The sequence below is a fragment of the Delphinus delphis genome, chromosome 20, assembly GCF_949987515.2.
Source record: "Delphinus delphis chromosome 20, mDelDel1.2, whole genome shotgun sequence".
In the NCBI taxonomy this organism is placed as follows: domain Eukaryota; kingdom Metazoa; phylum Chordata; class Mammalia; order Artiodactyla; family Delphinidae; genus Delphinus; species Delphinus delphis.
The window spans coordinates 6,432,316-6,453,446 of record NC_082702.1 but is presented as its reverse complement, the minus strand read 5'-3'; the positions used below and the strand labels follow the sequence as shown (position 1 = coordinate 6,453,446).

The 21,131-nt window shown below is 54.9% G+C and overlaps 3 protein-coding genes across 3 annotated transcripts; all 3 read right to left on the bottom strand.

Annotated features, from left to right (window-relative positions):
- Positions 1-241: 241 nt before the first annotated feature.
- On the bottom strand, positions 242-4,795 carry KLK1 (kallikrein 1). Its single transcript, XM_059999803.1, has 5 exons — positions 4,750-4,795; positions 2,817-2,976; positions 1,260-1,546; positions 977-1,113; positions 242-397 (listed from the first exon to the last, which is right to left on the bottom strand). Exons 1-5 carry the CDS (start codon positions 4,793-4,795, stop codon positions 242-244), a joined length of 786 nt encoding a protein of 261 aa, XP_059855786.1.
- Positions 4,796-6,482: 1,687 nt separating this feature from the next.
- Positions 6,483-9,982, bottom strand: LOC132416455 (kallikrein-15). The gene is given in 4 exon segments (XM_059999831.1): positions 6,483-6,629; positions 6,632-6,675; positions 6,968-7,106; positions 9,920-9,982. Coding segments are annotated over 4 exon segments (393 nt in total).
- A 7,116-nt stretch (positions 9,983-17,098) lies between these two features.
- On the bottom strand, positions 17,099-20,521 carry KLK4 (kallikrein related peptidase 4). Its single transcript, XM_059999802.1, has 5 exons — positions 20,461-20,521; positions 19,015-19,177; positions 18,342-18,592; positions 18,118-18,254; positions 17,099-17,511 (listed from the first exon to the last, which is right to left on the bottom strand). Exons 1-5 carry the CDS (start codon positions 20,519-20,521, stop codon positions 17,359-17,361), a joined length of 765 nt encoding a protein of 254 aa, XP_059855785.1. The 3' UTR covers positions 17,099-17,358.
- Between the last annotated feature and the right edge of the window lie 610 nt (positions 20,522-21,131).

Genomic DNA, 21,131 nt, shown 5'->3' with positions numbered 1-21,131 from the left:
CTTGTCCTTTGGGGTCTGAGCCTTTCTCTGCCTCTTTGTCCACACCTGCCTCTGATCCTTCCTTTCCCCTCTGATCGTAACTGCACATCTCCCGCCGAGAGAGACCGGGAGGGCTGGGGAGGCTCTAGTCTGGGCCGGATGGGTCCCGAGTTCCCAGGTGTCTAGCGTCTGGAAGGCCAAATGACACCAGGAGTTGATGCATGTTCGATTTTACTGGGGGTAAGGGACAGGGCGGGGGCATTCAGGGGTTGTCAGCCATGGTCTTCTTGATCCAATCCACATACAAAATCACTTTGGTGTAGATGGAGGGCTTATTGGGGGCACCGCACGGGATGTGGCCCCATGACGTGATTCCCTGAAACATACCCTCGCAGATCAGCGGGCCCCCTGAGTCACCCTACAGCGCAAGGGGGAGGGGGAGAGTGTGAGAGAGGTTAGCTGGGCCTGGGGGGCTCCAGCACTTGGACCTGGGTGCACAGATCCAGACAGCGACTCCCCATCTCTGGGGAAAGAGACCATTGTCTCCAGAGTCCACTCCCAGAACATCAGCGGGGATTCCAACAGAGGAGACAGTGGCTCGAGTCCTGCCAGTGGGGATGGGACCTCAGGGTCCAGTTTCTTCCCCGGGGTTGGGGGGGGGGGTGGATCCAGGAGGAGGATGGTCCCTGCAGACAGATCGGTGGGGAGGACCCATCTATAGGACACTCCCACCCTCAGGGCTCCTGTCAGATGTCACCTCTCCGGAGAAGCTTTCTCTGACTGGACAGTAAGCTTGTGTTAGAGGAGAGGTGAACTATTAATTATGTGCAGGAGGGAGATACACAGGATACCGGGATGGGGATACAGGAAGGAAAGGGGGCAGAGAGCTACAGCTGGGAAGCTATGGAGACAGATGCCTGCTTAGCTCTGAACCCCAGTCCAGAATCTGAGTCCCCTCCCCCAGCACTTCAAGACTCCGGGGGACAGGCTGGCTCACCACGCAGGTGTCCTTGCCGCCCTCCAGGTGTCCAGCACACAGCATGAACTCTGTCACCTTCTCGGAGTGGGCACTGGCACACACCTCATTGGGCAGGACAGTAAGGTCCACACACTGGAGATCATCTGGGTAAATGACTACAGGCCAGGGAGAAACACGGCTGTGGCCAGACCCCACCCCCTAAGCCCTCCTTCCCCAGACTCCGGAGTCCAGGTCCCCAGCCCCCTCCTCCCTTACACCCAGGTGCCTGGGCTCCAGGCTGCACGGTGTGGCCCTGGCGTACACTTAGCTGGTTCGATGCTGCCCCAGCCAGAGGCATAGCAGGTGCTCTCCAGTTGGGGTTCCTTGGTGGGCAGCTCCAGGACCTGCACATCCTCTGTGATCTGGACGGGCCCCTCCAGGCGGAGCAGCATGAGGTCATGGCTGTAGTCCTCCCCTGTGGGGAGGGTGTCGTTCTTCAGGAGGCTCAGGTTGAAATCGGGGTGTGGAAAGTCCTTACTGACATGGGCAAACTGGGCTGTGTCTTCGTCCTCAAACAGGTTGTGGCGACCCAGCCAGAGCTGGTAATTGCTGGTGAAGGAGAGGGTGGAGACGATGAGAATGAGAGAGGAGGCAGAAAGGGAGGGCATGAGGAAGGGTCCAAAATGAGAAAGAGAAACAGGAAGGGGGGGAGTGAGGGAGAGAGAGAGAGAGACCGAGGGAAGATACAGAGTCACAGAAAACAAAGAAACTGCGAGTAAATAGATGAAAGAATGTGACGATGTCACAGACAGAGACAGACTAAAATGGAGTAAAAGAAGAGCTTAGAACAGTAGAGAGGGTGGGAAAGATGGAGGGGAGACAGTGAGATAGAGGGAGCACATAGGAGACAGGAGGAGGAAGAGACAGAGACCGTGAAGAACAGACTAAACAAAGAGGAAGGGAGGGAAAAGACAGAACGAGGCAGGAGACTGAGAAACGGACCAAGTGAGGAAGAGAGCAGAAAGGAAGGAGAGAGAATGAGAAATAGAGGCAGAGGAGGCAAAGGGGTGAGAGAGAGAGAGAAAAAACGGAGAAGCACAGGAGGGGGATGGGGAGGGGGCGGGGAGGGGGATGGGGAGGGGCGGGGCGGGGCGGGGCGGCCAGCTCAGCCGCAGCTGGGGCTGCGAGGCTGGTTCCCCAGCAGGCGGGTGGCCTGGCCCCCAGCCCAAGGTCGGCGTCCCCTTTCTGCCCCAGCTCCCTCTCTCCTCTTCTCCTTCCTCCTCCTTCTTCCTTCCCTCCACTGCCCCCACCCAGTTCCAGCTGACACTAGACCTTCTCTGTGTCCCCCTGGAGTGGATGATTGGCCTGGAGGGAGGGGCTGCCCAGGGATGGATCATCTCTTCCATTTCTCTGGGGTGGAGGTGTGCTCAGTAGTGATGGGAGAGGGAGTGAGGCAGAGACCCAGAGAGACAGAGAGACGGGGCAGAGAGATGGAGGATGAGACACAGGTGACAGAGATGGCAGCAGAGACTTGAGATGGACAGAGAGGGAGAGACACAGAGAAATGGAGACAGAAGAGAGAGGGAGAGAGACACCAATCATAGTCACACAGAGAGACCCACAGCAGAGCCAGTTACTGAGACACACACAGAGATAGGACAGAGGCAGACATAGAAAGAGAGACAACAGGACAGACCCAAGAGACCCAGGCAACCGTGGAGAGGGCTTCCCTGGGGTCATCGAGTCCCAGCCCTGTCCCTCTCCTTGTGACCCTGGACCACAACCTCCCCTCTCTGCCTCAGGCCCCCCAGCCTCCCCTGAGGTTATCCGAGGGTTATCCTGTGTGTGCCCCCCCTCCAGACCCCCTGCCCCTACTCACTCGCTCCTGCAGTGAGCAGCTGTGAGCACCCACTGGGGGTCCACCAGGACGCCTCCACACTGGAAGCTGCTGAAGCGGTACAGAGCCACCTGCCAGGGCTGGGAATGCTTCCTACACTCATGGCCTCCTATGATCCGGGACTGGATAAGGGGCACAGCGCCTGTGGACGGGGGTGCTGGGTCAGGTCGGGTGGAGTCGGCAATGGGGCTCAGAGACTGGGCTGGTAGAGGGAGCTGAGCTGCGTGATTGGAGGTTCGTGGGGGTAGAGGACCAGAGCTGGGGGTCTGAACGTGGGCCGGGGGTGTTGGGAAGGGCCTGGGATTCCGGAGCCACCCCTGGGCTTGCGGGTTGGTGGCTGGTCCCGGGTGTGGAGGCTATGCTGAGTGCAGAGCTGACTCCCGGGATGAGGGTAGGGAACAGCAAGGCAGCATCTGGAGCAGGCATCTGGTGAGGGGGTCGGGAGACTTGGGTTCTCGGACTGTGGGACAGGAGGCTGTGGGTTCTGAGAGGGGAAACCGAGGATAGAGGCCCCAAGAGACGAGGTCAGAGGCTGCAGGGGGAAGGATTTGGGGGATTAAGGGGCTCTCGGGCTGATGAAATGGTTAGGGCTTGGGCTGAGCTTTTGGGGTTTCTGGAAAGAATGCAGATCTGGGCAATTAGGTTAGAGGGGCCAAGAAGAGCATCTGGGGAATTTGGGGGCTCCTGGATTGGGGCTGGGAGATTTGGGAGAATTGGGGGTTCCGGATCAAAGAATGAATGAAAGGATTAGGCTGGGAAAGGGGTCCTGGGGTCTAGGAATGGCATTCTAACAAGAGTGAGGGCCCCGGGACCAGGCTGGGGTCAGACTGCGAGGGAGCTCAGGAGAAGGGAGAGTGGAATAACAGTTATTCTGGGATCGGGTGCTTCTCATGGGGTTGGGGTTCATGGTCTGAGGCTACTGGAGGCATCTGGGGTTTTCTTGGGAGCAGTGCCAGGACAGGAATGGATGAGGAGGCATATCAGGGGCCAAACAGCTGTGGGAACACAGAGAGAACTCACTTGATGTGGGGTTTTAGAATCAGATGTTGGGGTACCTAGGGCAGGACAGCTGGGCTGGGAAGGTACGTGTTGGGATCCTGGTGGGCGGGTTCCCAGAAAACCAGAGCTGCACAGGAGGGATTCTGGTTGGTAGAGGGCTGGAGCCTGGGGAAGGATGGAAATTCTCCAAGGAAAGGAGCATGTGATTGTGGGTTCGGGATAATTTTCCTGGGGGGAAAAGGCTGGGGCTGTGGGATGCGGGTTCTGGAGCAAAGAGGTGAGGAAGTGACATTTGCAGAACCCACCCCTGCTACCAGATGGGAGGCCTACCTAGTCACAGACCAGAAAGTCTGTTTTTGAAGAAGCATAGGTGTCTAGTGAAATTTGGGGTCCTGGGGGGATGGCGGGGGACCAGATGTCAGGACTGAAGGAGCTAGTTGAGAGCTGACAGCTGGATGGGGAAAATCACCAGGGTGTGGTAGGATTTGGGGCCTCAAGGGCCGGACCGCTGGGCCATAGAGAACTAGGGATAGGAGGGGGTGATGAGAGTCCCAGAATCTGATGGGTTTGGGGGGGCTCCTTGGAAGAGAGAGACAGAGATGGCCCAGGATCTGCCCCCTTTAGTAAAGTGGATGGGGGCAGGGATCTGAGCGGGGAAGAGGAGAAAAGTCTGATTATTCCCGAGGGAGCAGGGGCCTAGTGCGAGCAAGGTGACACTGAGGAGGGGTCGGTTTGGATTTTAGGGTGGGGCTGGGAGAGATAAGAGAGAGCCTGGTGTCCTGGTCTGGGCTAGACTGGGTCGCAGGGGTGCAGGCTGCGGTACCATGTGGGAGGGCAAGGAGTCACGGAGCGGGGCCGGAGGGCAGCATGAGAATCGGGGCCCAACCGCCCTCCCACATCTTCCCCACTGTCTCACCAGTCCCTGCCAGGGACAGGGCAAGGCACAGAACCGGGAAGCACATGATGACAGAGGTGTCCAGGGGCAGGCAGGCGGTGAGCTTGGAGCCGGGGAGCCTCCCCGAGGAATCTTTTAAAGCCCTCATTCCCCCGGGGCCCCACCCCTGCCCTGCTGGCACCCAGATATGGCCAAGGCCCTGCCCCTGCTTCCTGGGGGCCGGACAACTCTCTCCCACACTCAGAGCTTGTGGAAGGGGCGGGAGAGCGAACAGCTGCTGCTCTGCAGGCCCTCAGTCGCACTGGAAGCATTCCTGGGGCCTGAGGCCAGACAGGGCAGGGCCTGGCGTTCCTGAGACCTTGCTCTTGGGGACAGAGCCGGTGAGGGGAGGTGGAGGTGGGGCAGGTGGGAGCAGAAACGGCAAAGGTGGAAGAACCATTGACCTCCAGCACAAAACCCCATCTACCTTAACCCCAAGTGAGGCTATGTACCCCCAAGACCCATTAGACCCTCAAACACCAGCAGTGGGGCTCTGTTTCCTTTCTCCCTGCACCCCTTGTAGCCAAAGATACCAGCTTCTCAGCTTCTCGAACCCCCTGAAATGTAAGCCTTCGCTTTCAGAATGCCCTGACTCTTGCACTCCTAGATTTGGGGTCCAGGCCCCTAAATCTACTCCTCCTTTCATAATAAAATCTTAGGCGCCCGTCACCCAATCCTAGCGTCCCCAGATGCAGGAATACGAAGTTTCAACGGTTCCCAGTGTAAATTTCCCAGCATTTCAAAATCTAATGCCCCCCCAAACAACGTTGGGCCGCCATACCCACCTCCTCCTTGTTCCCCAAATCCGGATGCTCAAGGTCACGTCCTCCAAAGTCCCAAAGAGGGTCACGAGATCGTCTCTGCAAATTCCAATCCACCCTCCCCTCCGTAAACTATTTAGGTCTCAAGAGCCAGGTTCCTGCGCCTTGACGTTCAGTGACCTTGAAAAATCACATTTTGGGGGTCAGGAGCTAGATTCCTGCAGCCTCAATGATAAGTCCATCCATTTCTAAGCTTTCCAACCCATTCTCCTGGCTCTTCAGTAAAATCAAAGCAGCTCACGGGGGCCCAACCTCTGCTGTAGGTCAGGAACCTGCCTAAGGAAAGGAGAGTTTTTGCCTTTTCGCCATGGCGACCAGGAAGCCTAGATCTTGAAGAAAATGAAGTCATTCTTGAGCATCTAGTGTGTGCTGCGTTCTTTCACTGGGGTCCAGAAACACAGAGTATTTTCTCAGTGCCAGGCATTATTCAAATCAGTTCCTAGGAATCACCTCATTTAATCCTCACAGCAACCCTCTGAGGAAAGCAATAGGAGATGGGGGAAACCCAGGCTGACTGAGGTTGGGTCTTTCGCTCAAGATGAAATAGCCGGTCCTAGATGCTGAATGAACGTCAGGGCAGTGGGTGAAAAGGAACAGTATATAGTGGCCGTGAGTTCCCCACCCAGTCTGTGGCCCCCGTTTCCCTTCATCCCCAGAAGTAAGTTGCAGAAACTTCCACAGAGAAACTTGCATCAGTGTTTTCTGTTATTCTGGTATCAAACAGGTGACCTGAAGCACCAGCTCTGGTCTCAGAGGGGCAAGTCCTTGGCTAACCTCTGGGTCTTGGACGGGGCCTTGGGGGATGGCCCAGTTCTGTTCCAGGTCAAGATGGGGCTGCTGGCCAGCCATGGGGGCTTCTGTGTAGTCAGGGACACAGGTGGTAGCCCAGAATAGTCAGTTCCTCTTCATGGTTTCCTTGATCTACTCCAAGTAGCTGCAGACTTTGGTACAGACACTGGGCTTGGTGTTTGTGTCGCAGGGGACATCACCCCAGGACACAATGCCCTGCAGGACATCCCCACAGACCAGGGGTCCCCTGAAGTCACTGCGCCATCGCGCTGGCGCAGGTTGTGCTCGCCTAGGCGCACTCCCGTGGAGCTGTGCGGGTGAGCGGTTAGCCACAAATGGAGTGAGGAGTGGGCAGAAAGATCAGAGAGTGGGCAACTTTGGGTCCCCTGACCCTCTGGGAATCTGGAGATCCCATCAGCCTTTCCGCAAGGCCCCGAAGCCAATAGTTTCAGCCTCTGCCTCTTAGAGACCAAGGTGCCAAAGTCGTGCACACACCTGGAACTCAGTCCCCAGGCTCCAGCTCCTTTCCTCAGAATCCATGATTGTGAGATCCCTAGACCCTCCCGCCACGGCCCGTCAGGACCCTAAGCCTTCATAGCGCGTTTGGCAGTGGGCTGCAGAGAGCACCCAGTGCGGGGAGATGAGGGGACCACCGCAGTTAAGGCGTCTATGCTCAAAGAGGGCCACCAGCCATGTCTGGGAGTGGGGCGCACACTCAGTACCTTGTCACTGTCATCCTGCGCCACTGAGAGAGGAGACAGAGGAAGATCCCCGAGGACAGAGTCCTCTCCCTTGCACCCTACACCTTCCTTGTACCCTGACCTCACTATACATTTTCCACCTGTTGCCTTTCCCCAACTTCTTAAGATGTCCCTCCTGTGGAATTTTAAGCACCGCCTTCTCTCTAGCTTTTACAACTGCTGCTTGTTTTCCCCAGAACTGTCCCTCTGCCCTCAGCCCCCACTCGTTTGCTATAGGACTCCGGGAGAGAGAGGACAGGGAGAGGACCGGAGGGCAGGCAGTCCTCTGGGATTGGGAGTAGAGACAAGGACAATGGATATAGGTCCAGACAGATGGTCACTTGAAACCGGCCATTCAAGTTCACCGAGCTGTCACAGACACCAAAAGGGTGTGGCCACTCAATCTGTGGGACACACATTCTTGGCCCCAGAGTCTGGACATCTCAGCCAAACGCAGTATCTTACAAGGACACAGATGTAGCCATACAAGGTCATGGGCAAACATACAGGCACAGCCAGTCTTCCAAACTCAGGAACCGATATGGGCAGCACTTTCAGCTGGAATTCATTTGTGTGGACATGGGTTGCAGCTTCAAGAATCACAGCACAGAACTTCGTATGTGTATGTGAACAGGATAGTTAAGGCATGAGCCTGTGTACACACACACGTTCACGGGCACAGGTTTGGACATAGAAGCTCAGACCTAAATTTACAGACCCCAGCGTGGATCTGCATACACTAGGCCACAGATTTGCACACTTGCACACGGGGTCTGAACAACAGGGTGAGGTCCTGAATGAGGGTACACAGGGAGAGACACCGATACACACTCAGGTCCCAAAAGACTTGTCACCAACATGGGTCTATAGTATAGTGGTTAAATCTGAAGTGATAGAGTAAAAAATCCTGGATCCAAACATATTATCTGTGAGACTTTGAGCAAACGGACTTTTCTGTGCCTCTATTTCCTCATCTGTATAATGGGATTGTTGTAAGAATTAAATGGGAAAGAGAGCAAGAGAGAGAGAGAGAGAGTGAGAGAGTGTGTGTACGATGTCTGGCATATTGTAACTGCTTTAAAAATATTAGTTATTTTAAACAAAGGACACATAGATTTATTTATGTAGACATATGTGTGGATGTTCAGGTTGTGGACACAAATTTAGCCAAAGTAAGCCAGACATATGTGCAGACCCGGGTAAAGATCGTCAAGGTCAAAACCGTTATTCATTCCCAAGTCACTTTGTGGGGATTCAAAGTTATAAAACCGACCCAGAGGGCCAGAGCTCAGATATGGACCCACTAGATCAGACCCAGGGAAACATGGGACACAAAGGTGGCATTCAAGGTCAAAGGCACATTGCTCAAGACACAGGCAGCCAGGTCGGGACATACTTATCCATCTCTAGATCAGCCCCCAAGTCACTCACTTGGTGTTCAGGGTCACTAATTGAGTTTCACAGTTGGGGACCTGGCTCAGACATGTGGGCGGGATGTAGACACGAAGGACTCTGCACACACACGCTCCCGTTGCCCACACTGCACCATGCACGAGGACATGCACGGGGATGCGTCAAGGTCATAGGACCATGACCCCCTACACTGGGCAACGTGGATATGTCCCCTCAGGGTCACAGCCAGGCACACAGACACCCACAATGGGGCAAGATGTGCACAGCCACACCAAATGCCCACACTCTACCTGCCAAGGTCAGGAACTGGGCCAAGGGCCCTGGCAAGGCCGGGGGAACGCGGATGTGGTGGACAAGGGGCTTAACAAGGGAAGGGTGGGGTCGTCCTGCAGAGAAGGACAGAGGGTGCGGGTTGAACAGCTGGGCACTGAGGCCGCCCCTGGCCAGTCCAAGCCGGAGGAGGGCGGAGGCCCTAGCTGGGTGCAGCGGGCAGGGGGTAGGGGCAGGGAGGAAAGAGCACAGAGAGAGCCTGAGGGGAGGCTGGCAGCAGCGGGGAGGTCTGAGGGGCCCCCAGAAGTGAGGGTCATGTGGGGGGGGGTTAATAAAAGTCCACCTTCAACCTCTCCAGGGTAGAGGCATCAGGTTACAGTTAATTTCTCCACGGGTGGTGGCTGAAGGCAGTCTGGAGCTCTCCTGCCGCCTGGGGTCACCTTGACCCAGTGGCTGCCCCTCTCTGAGCCACAGGGGACCAGATGAGTGCTGACCACTGTGTCTGGAATATACCAAGTGCCCAGCAACGCTAACACACCTTTACAGGGCGGTACCCTGGGCCGGGACCGCATTTAATCCTCACAATAACCCTATGAGAGAGCATCTGTTGTTATCTCCGCGGTACAGTTAGGGAACCTGAGTCACAGAGACGTTAAGTAACTAGAAAGCAGCAGAGGCAGGATTTGAACCCAGAGCCTGTGTTCTTGAGCTTCCCAACATGTATTTAATGCTCAGTATAAGCTTTACCTACATCGTGCTATCGAGCCCTTACCATTATTCTTGCAGGTAGGTGCTGTCTTCTAAAGAAGGCACTGAAGGACCAGAAAGGGGAAGCAATTTCCTCAAGGTCACACAGCAAGGAAGGGGCGGCCCCAGAACTCGAACTCGGGTCTGTGTCACCCAAGGGCCATGTTCATTGTCATGGGGACTCCAGAGCAGCGCCAGGCCCCTGACAGCTCTTGGGGTAGGGCGAGGACCCGGGGATGTCGGCATGTGGCTGAGGTGGGTGTGGGGGAAGGATCAGCAGATGGTCCCCGAGTGAGGGAGGCGCTGCTGGCAGATTGCAGGACCCGGATAGGCTGGGGAATTAGGTGGCACTACACTCCCACTGACCCGGACCTGACCTGGGCCCACCTCACCTGCAGATGTCAGCAGGAAGGAGAAGGTGAGGAGAAGCCACATTGCGAAGGAGGGACCAGGGCTCTGCCGATGTCTGGGGAGGGGAGAGAGCGAGCGGGTGTGAGGGTGGACCCTCCTGCCCCCACCTGGATCCCTCCAGACACAAACTCATCCCACCTGCTCTTAAGAAACCCCTTTTCACCATCCTTGTGCCCCATCCCAAACTGCTCTCCCTCCCGGGCTCTCCATCTCCCAAGGGTCTGCTGTTTCTCCAGGCACCGGGACAGACTCCCAGGTACACCCACAGCCTGGCAGAGCCCAACACCATCCACTGACCCCAAAGCTTTAGCTCAGGATATATTCTTTCCCCAAATCCCACACCAGCCTCTTATCTGGCCTCTTGGGTCCTTACCAAGCCTGTCCCTCCACTCAAGTCCCACACTCCTCACAGCCTGTACCCCTACCTGGCTCCACAGGACACCCCTAGACCCGGAGCTGACCCCCGGCACCCCCAGGATAAAGTCCCAGTCCCCCAGCCTCACTTGCGAGGCCATGAGTGGCTTCTCCCCTTCTAGCCCCTCTGGCCGGGTCTCTCGTGACCTTGCGCGTCTAGGCTATTTCTTCCCATTTTCCTTCTTGCAATTTCATGCCTCCACATTTTTGTTCAGGCCGTTCCTCCTTCCAGGTATGCCAGTCCCTTCAAGGTCCACATCCTCCTGGAGGCCTTTTCTGACCTCCCTGAGTCAGCGGTGTCTGCCTCCCCTCCCAGACCGAGAGCTCCCTGAGGGCGAGCCCAGCCTGACTGCACTCTGGTTCCCCAGCACTGCCCAGAGCTAGGCAAGCTTTGGGCTTGAAGTAAAGCCCTTTCCCCCCTGCATCTTCCAAATTCCTATTTGTCCTCTGAGGCTCAGCCCTCGCCTCTTCTGGGAGACCCCGATACCTAACAGGTATCTCTTCTGGGTCCTATAGTGCCTGTTCTGGTTCCATCCCCAGGTGTGCTCAGCTCAGGTCCTCTCTGTGTCCCCAGCACTGCCCAGCCAGGGGCCGGGCACACAGGAGGCCTCAGGGAGATTGTGCTGAGCTGACCTGCACGCATGATAACTCCTGACCTTGTTCCTGGCTCTGGTACAAGTGCTTTAGAAGACGTCCTCCTGATGTACTCCGTGCCCTCCCCCACCTCACCGCTGCAGCTCCCTCTTGCATCTCCAGGACGTTTTCTTGGTTCAGGCTCGACTCGGTGCCTCAGCAAACAACACATGGACCTACCCAGGTGCCCTTGACATGCAAGTCCCTCAGGGAAGTCCATGTCTGCTCCCTGGAACGAGGACATCCCATGTCTCCCCTAGACCAGGGAAGACCTGTGTCTCTCCTCACTCCAAACCCCCTGCCCCATCTCAAAGATCTCACCCCCCTCCAGATCCTCCAGCAGCATCTGGGGTAGCTTGGAAGCCAGAAGAAAGCGAGCAGGCACATGAATGCCTGAATTTATAAGCTCCCGGCCCCACCCGGGTCTTGGGGGAGGGGGATAGGGTGAGGTGGGAAGTGGCTGAGAGCCAGGTTTACAGGCAGGGATGCCTGAGTGGCTAGTGGGGTGGGGGACAGGACCTACGGAGCATTTATTAGGCTGAAGCTTTTGTCTGAGTCTCTGAGGAGGAATTTCCCTACCAAGGGCAGTTTGTCAAGGGGGAGGAGACAGTAGGGCAAGAGCAGAAAGTTGGAGGAGATCAAAATATAGAACCAGGAGCCTGGAGCATGTAACCTGGAATCTGGGGTCTGGAGTGTAGAAACTGGATTCTAGAGTCATACTTCTGGTGCCTGGACTAGGGGTCTGGATCTTGGGTTCTGGAGCTGGACCGGGACCCCCCCCTTCTGGATCCCTGATTCTGGATTCGGAACCCGCTCTTCTGGATTCTGGACCTTGGATCTCTGATTCTGGACAGTGGATCCTGGGTCTGGATGTCCAATTCTGGACCTTGGGTTCTGGATATATATCCCCAATTCTGGACCTTGGAGTCTGAACCTCCCAACTTTGGGTTCTGGATCTTTCTGGATCTTCAGCTTTGATTCTGGATCTCCAATTCTGGATTCTGAGTTTGGGGCCTAGAACCGGCCACTCATGACTTGAAGTCGGGAGTGGATTTTGGAATGTGACTTCTGGAGTTTGGGTCTGGAAGCTGGATCCTGGACTCTGGCCTTTGAGTCTCAGTCTTGGATTCTAGGTCCAGGGCCTCTGACTCTCGAGTCCAGACTAAGAATCTGGAGTCTGATGCTTGGACTCTAGGACTTGAGGTTTTGGGGCCTGGACTATGAATGATAGATTTTGGATTTTGAGTTACGGGGCCTGGATTCTAGAGTCTGGGTCTAGACTCTGAGGGTTCATGGATTGACTTTGGAATGTGAAGTACGGAGTTTCAAATCTGCATTGAGGGGACTTCCCTCGTGGTCCAGTGGGTAAGACTCTGCACTCCCAATGCAGGGGGCCTGGGTTCGATCCCTGGTCAGGGAACTAGATCCTGCATGCATGCCTCAAGTAAGAGTTCGCGTGCTGCAACTAAGACCTGGTGCAGCCAAAAAAACTAAAACAAACACCCCCCCAAAAAACCCAAAAAACTGCATTGCGTATTTAAGCGACTGGACAAGGAGAGAGGGGCCTGGCTTCCAGGATTCTGAGGTTCCTAGACTCTTGACTCTAGAGCATGACTTTAGAGACTGGGAGACTAGAGTCTTCATTCTGGATCTTGCAGTCTTCCTTCTGCATCCTGAGGCTTGAAATCTGGATTCTGTTTTCTGGAGACTGGAGAGCATCGTTAAGATGACCCAAAGCTTGGGGAATTTAAGTTTGTTTACCAGTGTCTCAGGACCATAGAGGGCCCTGGGGAATTGTCTAGAGTCTACCGTGGCTTGTCTAAATAACGAAGAGGCGCAGTAGAAGGAAATACTGACCTCAGATCACCCAGTGAAAGATGGGAGCTATTATAAGCATAGTTTCTCCCTGTTTCTGGAAATCCGTCACATATATAGGAAGGGGCTGCATGATCGGGGCTGACTGTTAAGGACATCAGTGGCCAATGCCTAGGGGTCCCTGGCACTTGACTTCCTCACAGATAATATGGGAAAATGATGGTGTCTAAGCCCCCAGATGTCTTTCAGACATTCCAGAACCATAAACCCTTAGTTATTCCAGAATCCTAGGGTCTCTGTCACTCTAGAACCCCAGACCTTCAACAGCTCTAGGATACCAGACCTTCAGATTCTAGAAGAGAAGGGCCTGAGATATTCTGGAAATCTAGGTCCTCAGATGCTCTAGAACCCAAGACGGTAAAATAGTCTAAAACCACAGATCTCTAGACATTCTAGAACCCTGTCATCTTCAGATGTTCTGGGACCCCCAGATAGTTTGGCTCCCAGGCTAGAAGCTATTCTAGAACTACTCTGTCCCTTCATTTTGCCACAAATTCGTGCTCAAGGTCTTTGGACTCACAGCGGACGGCAGCTTCACTTGAGCAGCCTCTGTTCATGGAGTGTCGGCCTTGCATTATCTCATTCATCCTTCTGACAGCCCCGTGAGGTGTTTATTATGGACGGCTTCCTCCTTCTTTTTTTTTTTTTTGACTGTGCCGGCACGTGGGATCTTAGTTCCCTGACCAAGGATCGAACCTGTGCCCCCTGCGTTGGAAGCATGGAGTCTTAGCCACTGGACCACCAGGGAAGTCCTTCCTCCTTAATATAGAGGAGACTGAGACCCAGAGAGGGGCATCCCGGCAAAGGTCACGACAGAGGGCGGGAAGAATCCAGTGTCTGTCTTTGGGAACACCTAGCTGGTCTGTTCATCTCCACCCCTGGAGACACCTCCCTCTGTTGGAGCCGGGTGGTGGTGAGGGGTGATCATAACGAGGGCTTCCCGGGCGCCAGGCTAAGCGCTTTCCATCAAGATCACACATGCTCCTCCCACCAGCCCACACAGGCAGGTATTGTAACCGTCTCCGCGACACGGATGGGACTCTGAAATCATGCCAGAGCGCAGCCCAGGCTCTTACCGGACCTGTGCGCCGGCTCCTCGGGAGGGCGCCGCGCCTCGCCTTGTCCCCGACACGGCGATGTCAACGACCCTCCCCCGCACCGCCCGCCCACTCTGGCCGAGTTAGACTAGGGTGACCAACGTCATCCTGGGCATCTCCCCAGATGTCCTTCCCCTCCACTAAGGCCTGAGTCCTGCCCTATTCCTCCTCCTGGGAACACTCCCTAGAGTCTTTCTTTCATCACCTCCATGGTTCAACCACCAACCAAGCAGTTCTCCTCCATCTGACCCTGAATTCCAGCCTTGGGCAGCCACCTGCTCCCGGGAGACACCCACCCCTGCCCGGGGTCTCCAGATCTCTCTCACTCACTGTGACCTAACACATTTCTCTCTTTCCCCAAACTCTCCTCCCCCTTCCTCTCATGTTTCCCATCCCAGGGACAGCCCCCACTGTCCACTCAGTCACGTGGCCAGATCCCCGAGGGTGCTGTCTCCACCCCTTCCCTCCCCTCATCCCCTACAGCCCAGCGGTACCCAGCCCTGTCCCTCTTCTCTGTCCCCTCGGTCTGGCTCAGGTGTTCCCCTCTATTCTTGGACCCTCACCCCAGCCTCCACCGCGGCCTCCCACCCTCCAGTCTGTCCCCTCCTGTCCACCACTAGTTGGCTTCAGAGGGTCTCTATACACTCAGAGCTGACCCTGCCCCTTCCCTGCTCACAACCCTTCCGTGGAGTGTCCCCGTCACCCCTGGACAAATGCCTTCGGCCTGGTGTTTGAGCCCCTTTGGATCGCCCTGAGGGAACAAACCTCATCTGGAACTCTTGCCCCAGGGAGACAGTCACTGCATCCTGCCCACCCTGGGAGCGGGACTGGACTCTCGATGCCCCAGGCAGCTCCTCACGTAGTGTCGGCCCTCCTCTAATTTCATCTCACCACAACCCACCCTCCCCCTTCATTATGGAGCCAGTCAAAAGTGGAGTTTCAGGGTCCTGGGCTCAGACCCCTGCTCCACTACTTGATGTTTTGGAAATTCTGGTAAGTGCTTTCAGTTTCTCATCCTTAAAATCAGATAATTTTATTCAATAATAATCAGATAAAACCACAGAGTTTTGCAAGGAGTAAGAGTTAGTGCGTGTAAGGAGCTAAGAGCACACAGTAAACAATTCCACACACATGAGCAGACGGTGGCGAGGACAGAGCCCCCCCCCGCCCATGCTCAAGGTCATCCAGGCTGCAGAAGTCTGGGGGGGAAGGACAAGAGAATGGTCCAGGAAGTCCTGTGCTTCCTTGAGTGTGAAACATCACCTCTCTGGTTATCAGTGCATACCCCCGATGGGGTCTTAGAGTGGGGGAGGAGTGGAAATGGGTGGGGTTGGACAAGGTAATATGCACAGAGCAGGTGTGTAAATCGAAATTAGGCTGGTGCGTGAAAGACGCGTTAACCCAGGACATGATTCAGACGTGGACTCTGGCTCCAGGCAGCCAGGATCGAATCCTGCCTCCAACACTTAATGCTGTGTGTCTTTAGGCAAGCCACTCGGCCTTCCTGTGCCTCCATTTCCTCCTCTGTAAGATGAGAATAATCATTGTTTCTGCCTCGTAGGAGTGTTTTGAGGCATCAGTGCCTGAAATTCGTGCCTGGCACTTAATCAGTGCTGAGTAATCCCAGGCCGTTACCAGGCCTGTTTTCCCAGAATGCTGGGGAGCGGTGGTTGTGGGGTCTTTCTCAGAGGACACAGTCAGGCAGCAGTAGATAAGGACTTGCTGAAGCGGGGGCTCTCCATCTCTGTTTTGGCATCTCTCTTTGAAACCCCTTTATCAAGACCCCCGTTTTACAAATGGGGAAACTGAGACCCAGGGAGAGAAAACAGGTGTGTGAGGCCCCAGCTTGAGAGTGTGACATCGAGCAGGGGGGATGCCCCAAGTACAGCTTACTTTACTCTGAGACTTTTTTTTTTTTTTTTTTTTGCGGTACACGGGTCTGTCACTGTTACAGCCTCTCCCGTTGCGGAGCACAGGCTCCGGACGCGCAGGCTCAGCGGCCATGGCTCACGGGCCCAGCCGCTCCGCGGCATGTGGGATCTTCCCGGACTGGGGCACGAACCCATGTCCCCTGCATCGGCAGGCGGACTCTCAACCACTGCGCCACCAGGGAAGCCCCATCTTTTTAATCTTAGCCATTCTGGTAGGTATCGTGTTTTGACAAGATTGTATGTTCTTCAGATACTGGGTGCAATGTTCTATATAGGACCATTAAGTAAAGTTTGTTAATCACATTGTTCAAATCATCTATGTCCTTATCCATTTTTATCTTGTTTGTTCGATTATTTTTTTGAGTCACCTTAAAATCCTCTTTTTAACATTTTTTAATTAAAAACAAAATTCTGGCCACGTGTCGCCACTTGCGGGATCTTAGTTCTCCAACCAGGCCTCAAGCTTGCTCCCTTGGCAGTGAAAGCACCAAGTCCTAACCACTAGACCGTCAGGGAATCCCCAAATCCTCTTTTATGAGTGGGGATTTGTCTATCTTACTTTCAGTTATTTCACTCTTTATATATTTGAGGATACATTAAGGGATACATAAAAATTTAAATATTTCCTTAAGAATAGATTCACAGTATATTTATGAATATACTTTGAATATAAATTCTCATCAGTATATTCTATTTAGTATAATAACAATTATTATGGTATAATAACAATTCCTTATATTCTTGGGTCCCCAGTCTCCCCTCTCTCTGTCCTCAGACCCCCCCTTCCCCGCCGCCCCCCAGATTCTTCCCACCAGTCTCCAGCTACAGCAGGAGGGTCCTGAGGCAGCTACAAATGGAGAATTCTTAAAATTCTTAGAATTCTTAAAATTCTTAAGAAGACCAAACCAAAAGAAGTCAGTGAAAGCTACAGAAACCGAATAAGTAAATCCCATTAATTTGCCGTTTGCTGATTTGACTTTTCAGAAATTGGACAACATCCACAGAATCAGTTCTCTTAACCTTCCAGCTATGTCTTGTTCCTTGGGGATCCTGTGGCTCTCCTGGTCAAGGCTCCCATTTCCCAGATGGGGAAACTGAGGCACAAGGAGGGAAAGCTATTTGCTGGAATCCCTTGGATGGGAAGGGAAGTAAGGAGAAGAGTCTGAGCCGAGCCCGTGCTTCTCTTCGACTTTATTTCTGGGCTTAGAGGAAGGGACAAATGACGGTGAAAACCCAGCTTTCTCTACCAATGGTAAGGCGGGGTCAACATTGTGCCACTAGGGGGCACTGTGTACAGGAAGATATTCTTAGCAGGATTGGACTACTGGGGATGGGGGAGGGGGTCTAGACTCCTGGGTCTGAAGGAGGAAGGCACTGGGAACCCAGATTCCTGAATTCCTTCAGCAGCTTATATTTGGGGGTTCAATTTCATGGGTCCCAGTCCCTGGAGTTAACTGGCCTGGATGGTTTTCTGTATCCAGTCTGTGAACTTGCAGAGGTTGGTGTAGACGCCTGGCACGTTGGGCTGGCCACAGGGGGATTGTCCAAAGGACACAAGGCCCTGCAGGGACCCGTTGCAGACCAGGGGGCCCCCAGAGTCACCCTGTTGTGGAGAGACAGAGAATGAGAATCCAAAACACAGAGAGATGGAGATAGATGTGAGATCAGAAAGGAACCAAATGAGAAGCCATGGCAGGAGAGGGGGAAAAAAAAAGATAGCAACATATTCCTTAAACGTTCATTCTAGAGCCCTGACCGCACCAATTCTGCTCCCCTACATCCTAACAGCTGGTAGATGCTCTTGGGTTTGTTACTGTTCTGTCTCTGTTTGTGTCCCTCCTTCTTTTTCTCCCCTTATAGCTTATTTCTCTGTCTCAACGACCCCTGGAGTCTCTGTGCCTCTCTGCATCTCTTTGTATATTCTATTTTTGTTTTTTTTCCTATTTCACTTGGCATTTCATCTCTACGCGTCTGTGTGTCTGTTTCTCTGTGGGTGTGCGTGTGTGTTCCTGCGTTACTGAATCTGTCTTTCTCTATTTCTGTCTTTCTTTGCTTCTCCTTATTCCTGTGTCGACTTCTCTCTTTCAGTCTCTCTCCCCATTTGTCACACTATCTTCCCGTATCTCTGTTTCTCACCATGGTTCCCTGTCCCCTCCCTTCTCCATCTCTCCCTGGATCTTCTCCCCTCTTCCCTTCTCCCATCTCTCACATGGCAGGAGTCCTTTTGGTCCTGGCCTCCGCCAGCACAGAACATGCTGGGGTGGTACACAGGGGCATAGAGTTCACTGCAGATCTCCTCCGACACCACTGAGATATTCACGCATTGGAGCACTTTGGGCAGTCTGCCTGGGACGCAGAGCATCGGATTAGCCTCTCTGGCTGGGCAGAGAACCCCCTCAGAGAGGCCGGACACACCCACACTCCCGAGCTCACCATTCTTTAGCCGACCCCAGCCGGAAACGAGGCAAGAATCCCCAGCGGTCGGGCACTGTGAGGCGACGCCGATGTTTTGGATGGTGTCAGACTGGGGCACCAATTCTTCCAACTTGATGAGCATGAGGTCGTTGGCAAAAGATGGTCTGTTGTACTCTGGGTGCTGGATGGAGAGGTGAGCCTCCATCATCTGACCGCCTGGTTCATGGTCGTCCTCAAGACTGTGCAGACCCAGCCTGATGGTATAGGAACTGAGGGCCACAGGGTGGGGGTGGGGTGGGGACAGAATAGCTTTGTGGCTACTGCACCGTTATCTCCATTCTTGCCTTCAGCCACAGCCTCATCTCCAGCCCCTTACCCTAGCCCCATCTTCCTTGCTAAGCACTGCGCTGAGAGCTACCCAACCTAAGGCACAATCATAATCCAGGGGCAAGAACTTGCCTTAAGTCACTAGTAACTCAGCAGCTGAGCTGGGATTTCAACCCAGGACCCTTGAGTCCTTCCAAAGCAACACATAGCTCCCGCCTCCCTCGCAGAGCCTTCCTTCACACTGGTTTTCACTTTTAGTACCCAGAGATCGAACCTATTAAGCGCTTCCCCTCAGCTCACCATACCTCCGGGTCCTCCCTAGGACCCAGGCCCCGCCCCCGTCCCCGCCCCGCCCTGCACTCACTTCTGGAAACAGTGTGCGGCTGACAGCACCCATTGAGGATGCACCAGGACGCCCCCGCAGAAAAATTCCTTTTCCAAGAACAGTGCCGCCTGCCAAGGCTGCGAGTGCGGGTGGCAGTCCTCGCCGTTTATGATGTCGCCGCCTCCACCCCAGGCGAGGGATCCTGAGGGCGGATTCAGGGCTGGGGGACGGGCTCAGAGGGGAACGGGGGCTTCTGGGGGCGGGGCTCGGTGCAGGGGCGTGGTCAGGCCTGGGGAAAAGGCCCAGAAGGCTGGACACTTATTCCTGGGGGCGTGGCCACAGAGCGGGGGCGTGGCCACGGTGCAGGGGCTAGATCAGGGCTTCCGAGGTCAGGGGGATGGGCTCAGGGTGGAACCAGGGCTTGTGAGAGCTTGGTGGGGGGGGGGGGGAACCTCGGTCCAGGGGGGCGTGGTCAGGGCTGGGGGACAGACTCAGGAGGCAGGACTAGGCCACTTGGGGGCGGGGTCACAGTGCAGGCGGTGTGATCAGGACCGCGGGATGGAGTCAGGGATCCTGAGGGCAGTCAGGCTCTTAGGGGCGGAATCAAGAATGAGTGAGAAGGGGGTGGGATCACAGTGCAGGCCTGTTACTCCACGGATCAGATTCAAGAGGCGGAGATCAGGGTATAGGAAGTGGGGTCACTTGTCAAGAGGAGACTTTCAGCTGTAAGTGTGTCACAGATCTCTGGGACCCACATGTCACCTCTCTCGCTCTCTCTCACACACACACACACACACACACGCGCGCGCGCCTCGACAGTGCACTACTGGGGCTATGAGCCTCCCAGCACAAGTAGACCCTCTCACACAAGGTGGCAGAGGCAAGGGCGACACAGCCAGACACTCGAGGCAGTGCCACACTCTATGGCCCTCCAAGCCTCTCCTTCCCTGGCTCAGCCTCCCCCATAGCAGCAAAAAGCCGGCTCACACAGAAACCCTATCACACCGTCCCGTGATGTGGCTGTCTGGGGGCCCAAGGATCGGAGACCCAGGAAGCAGGCACAGATTGCCAGCGATGGGTGACCCCGCAGAAGCACCATCTCCCTTTTAGCGGCACCCCAGGCTCCCCAGGTCCTCACAGCATTGCCACTCTGCAGGATATTCAGAGGCACAGACGGTCAGAGCTGTTCACCCAATCACGCACCGACTCTCACGGGCATGACCACACACCCTGTCATACTATGTCACACACAGAGGCATGCAAAGCCACACACACCCAGTACACAGGCAGCACACATGCAAACTCCCTGTGATACAAGGAATCACAAGTGTGCATCTGGAGAGCAACGGCCACACAGTACCGTCACCCACGCAGCTTCAGGCACATCCAGGAGGATACTGAGTCATGCCTGTAACAAACACTGCCTCAGGCACAGACACACACACGCGCGCGCGCGCGGACACACACACACACACACGCAGATACCTGTGACACTGAGGAGGAGGTGGCCCAGGAACCAGCCCCAGGGGTTTCCTGCCATGGACATCCTTCAGCACCTGCGTGCGGGTCAGTCTCAGATGAGTCCGGGGGCCCTGCATCTGTCTCTTTCTTTCTCCATTCCTGCCCTCCCAGGATATTATTGGGCAAACAAGGACCTATACCACCCCTCTCCCGACACACACATGCCATAGGGTCTGAGATCATGGCCCAGAGACCCACAGCCTGGAGAGATTTAGAGGCTGAGAGAGAAAAAGAGAGAGGGAGAGTGAAGTGGAAAGAGAGAGAGAGAGAGAGAGAGAGAGAGAGAGAGAGAGAACTCGGTGGAGAGGAAGGGATGGAGAAAGCGTCTCTCCGTCTATAAACTGGGCGAGGTAGGAGGATGGAGACTGGACTCTCAAGGATGGAGGGAAGATGGAGTACTTAAGAGAGATCATCGGAGACAGACTGAGAGGCAGAGGCAGGGAGAGAGAGATTCAGGGAAATAGAGAGACCAGGGGAGACAGAGAGAGAACTGGAGAGACACTCCTAACTAGAGACCTGTTTGGAGAAGAGACCTGGAGACACAAGGTCCGGATGCTGAGAGTCACAGGGACACGGAGCTGTCGGGACAGTGGGTCACAAAGACTGCGTGCTCTTAGGGCGCGGTGAGTGGGGAC

Excerpts from the sequence above, each read along its gene's own strand:
- KLK4 (XM_059999802.1), bottom strand. The coding sequence starts at position 20,521 with ATGTCCATGGCAGGAAACCCCTGGGGCTGGTTCCTGGGCCACCTCCTC. Across the intron at positions 19,178-20,460 it reads CCTCCTCCTCAGTGTCACAG|GATCCCTCGCCTGGGGTGGA; the intron begins GTATCTGCGTGT and ends ATCCGCCCTCAG. Across the intron at positions 18,255-18,341 it reads CTGGGGTCGGCTAAAGAATG|GCAGACTGCCCAAAGTGCTC; the intron begins GTGAGCTCGGGA and ends TCTGCGTCCCAG.
- KLK1 (XM_059999803.1), bottom strand. The coding sequence starts at position 4,795 with ATGTGCTTCCCGGTTCTGTGCCTTGCCCTGTCCCTGGCAGGGACTG. Across the intron at positions 2,977-4,749 it reads CCTGTCCCTGGCAGGGACTG|GCGCTGTGCCCCTTATCCAG; the intron begins GTGAGACAGTGG and ends CCCCGTCCACAG. Across the intron at positions 1,114-1,259 it reads CAGCATCGAACCAGCTAAGT|TCATTTACCCAGATGATCTC; the intron begins GTACGCCAGGGC and ends CCTGGCCTGTAG.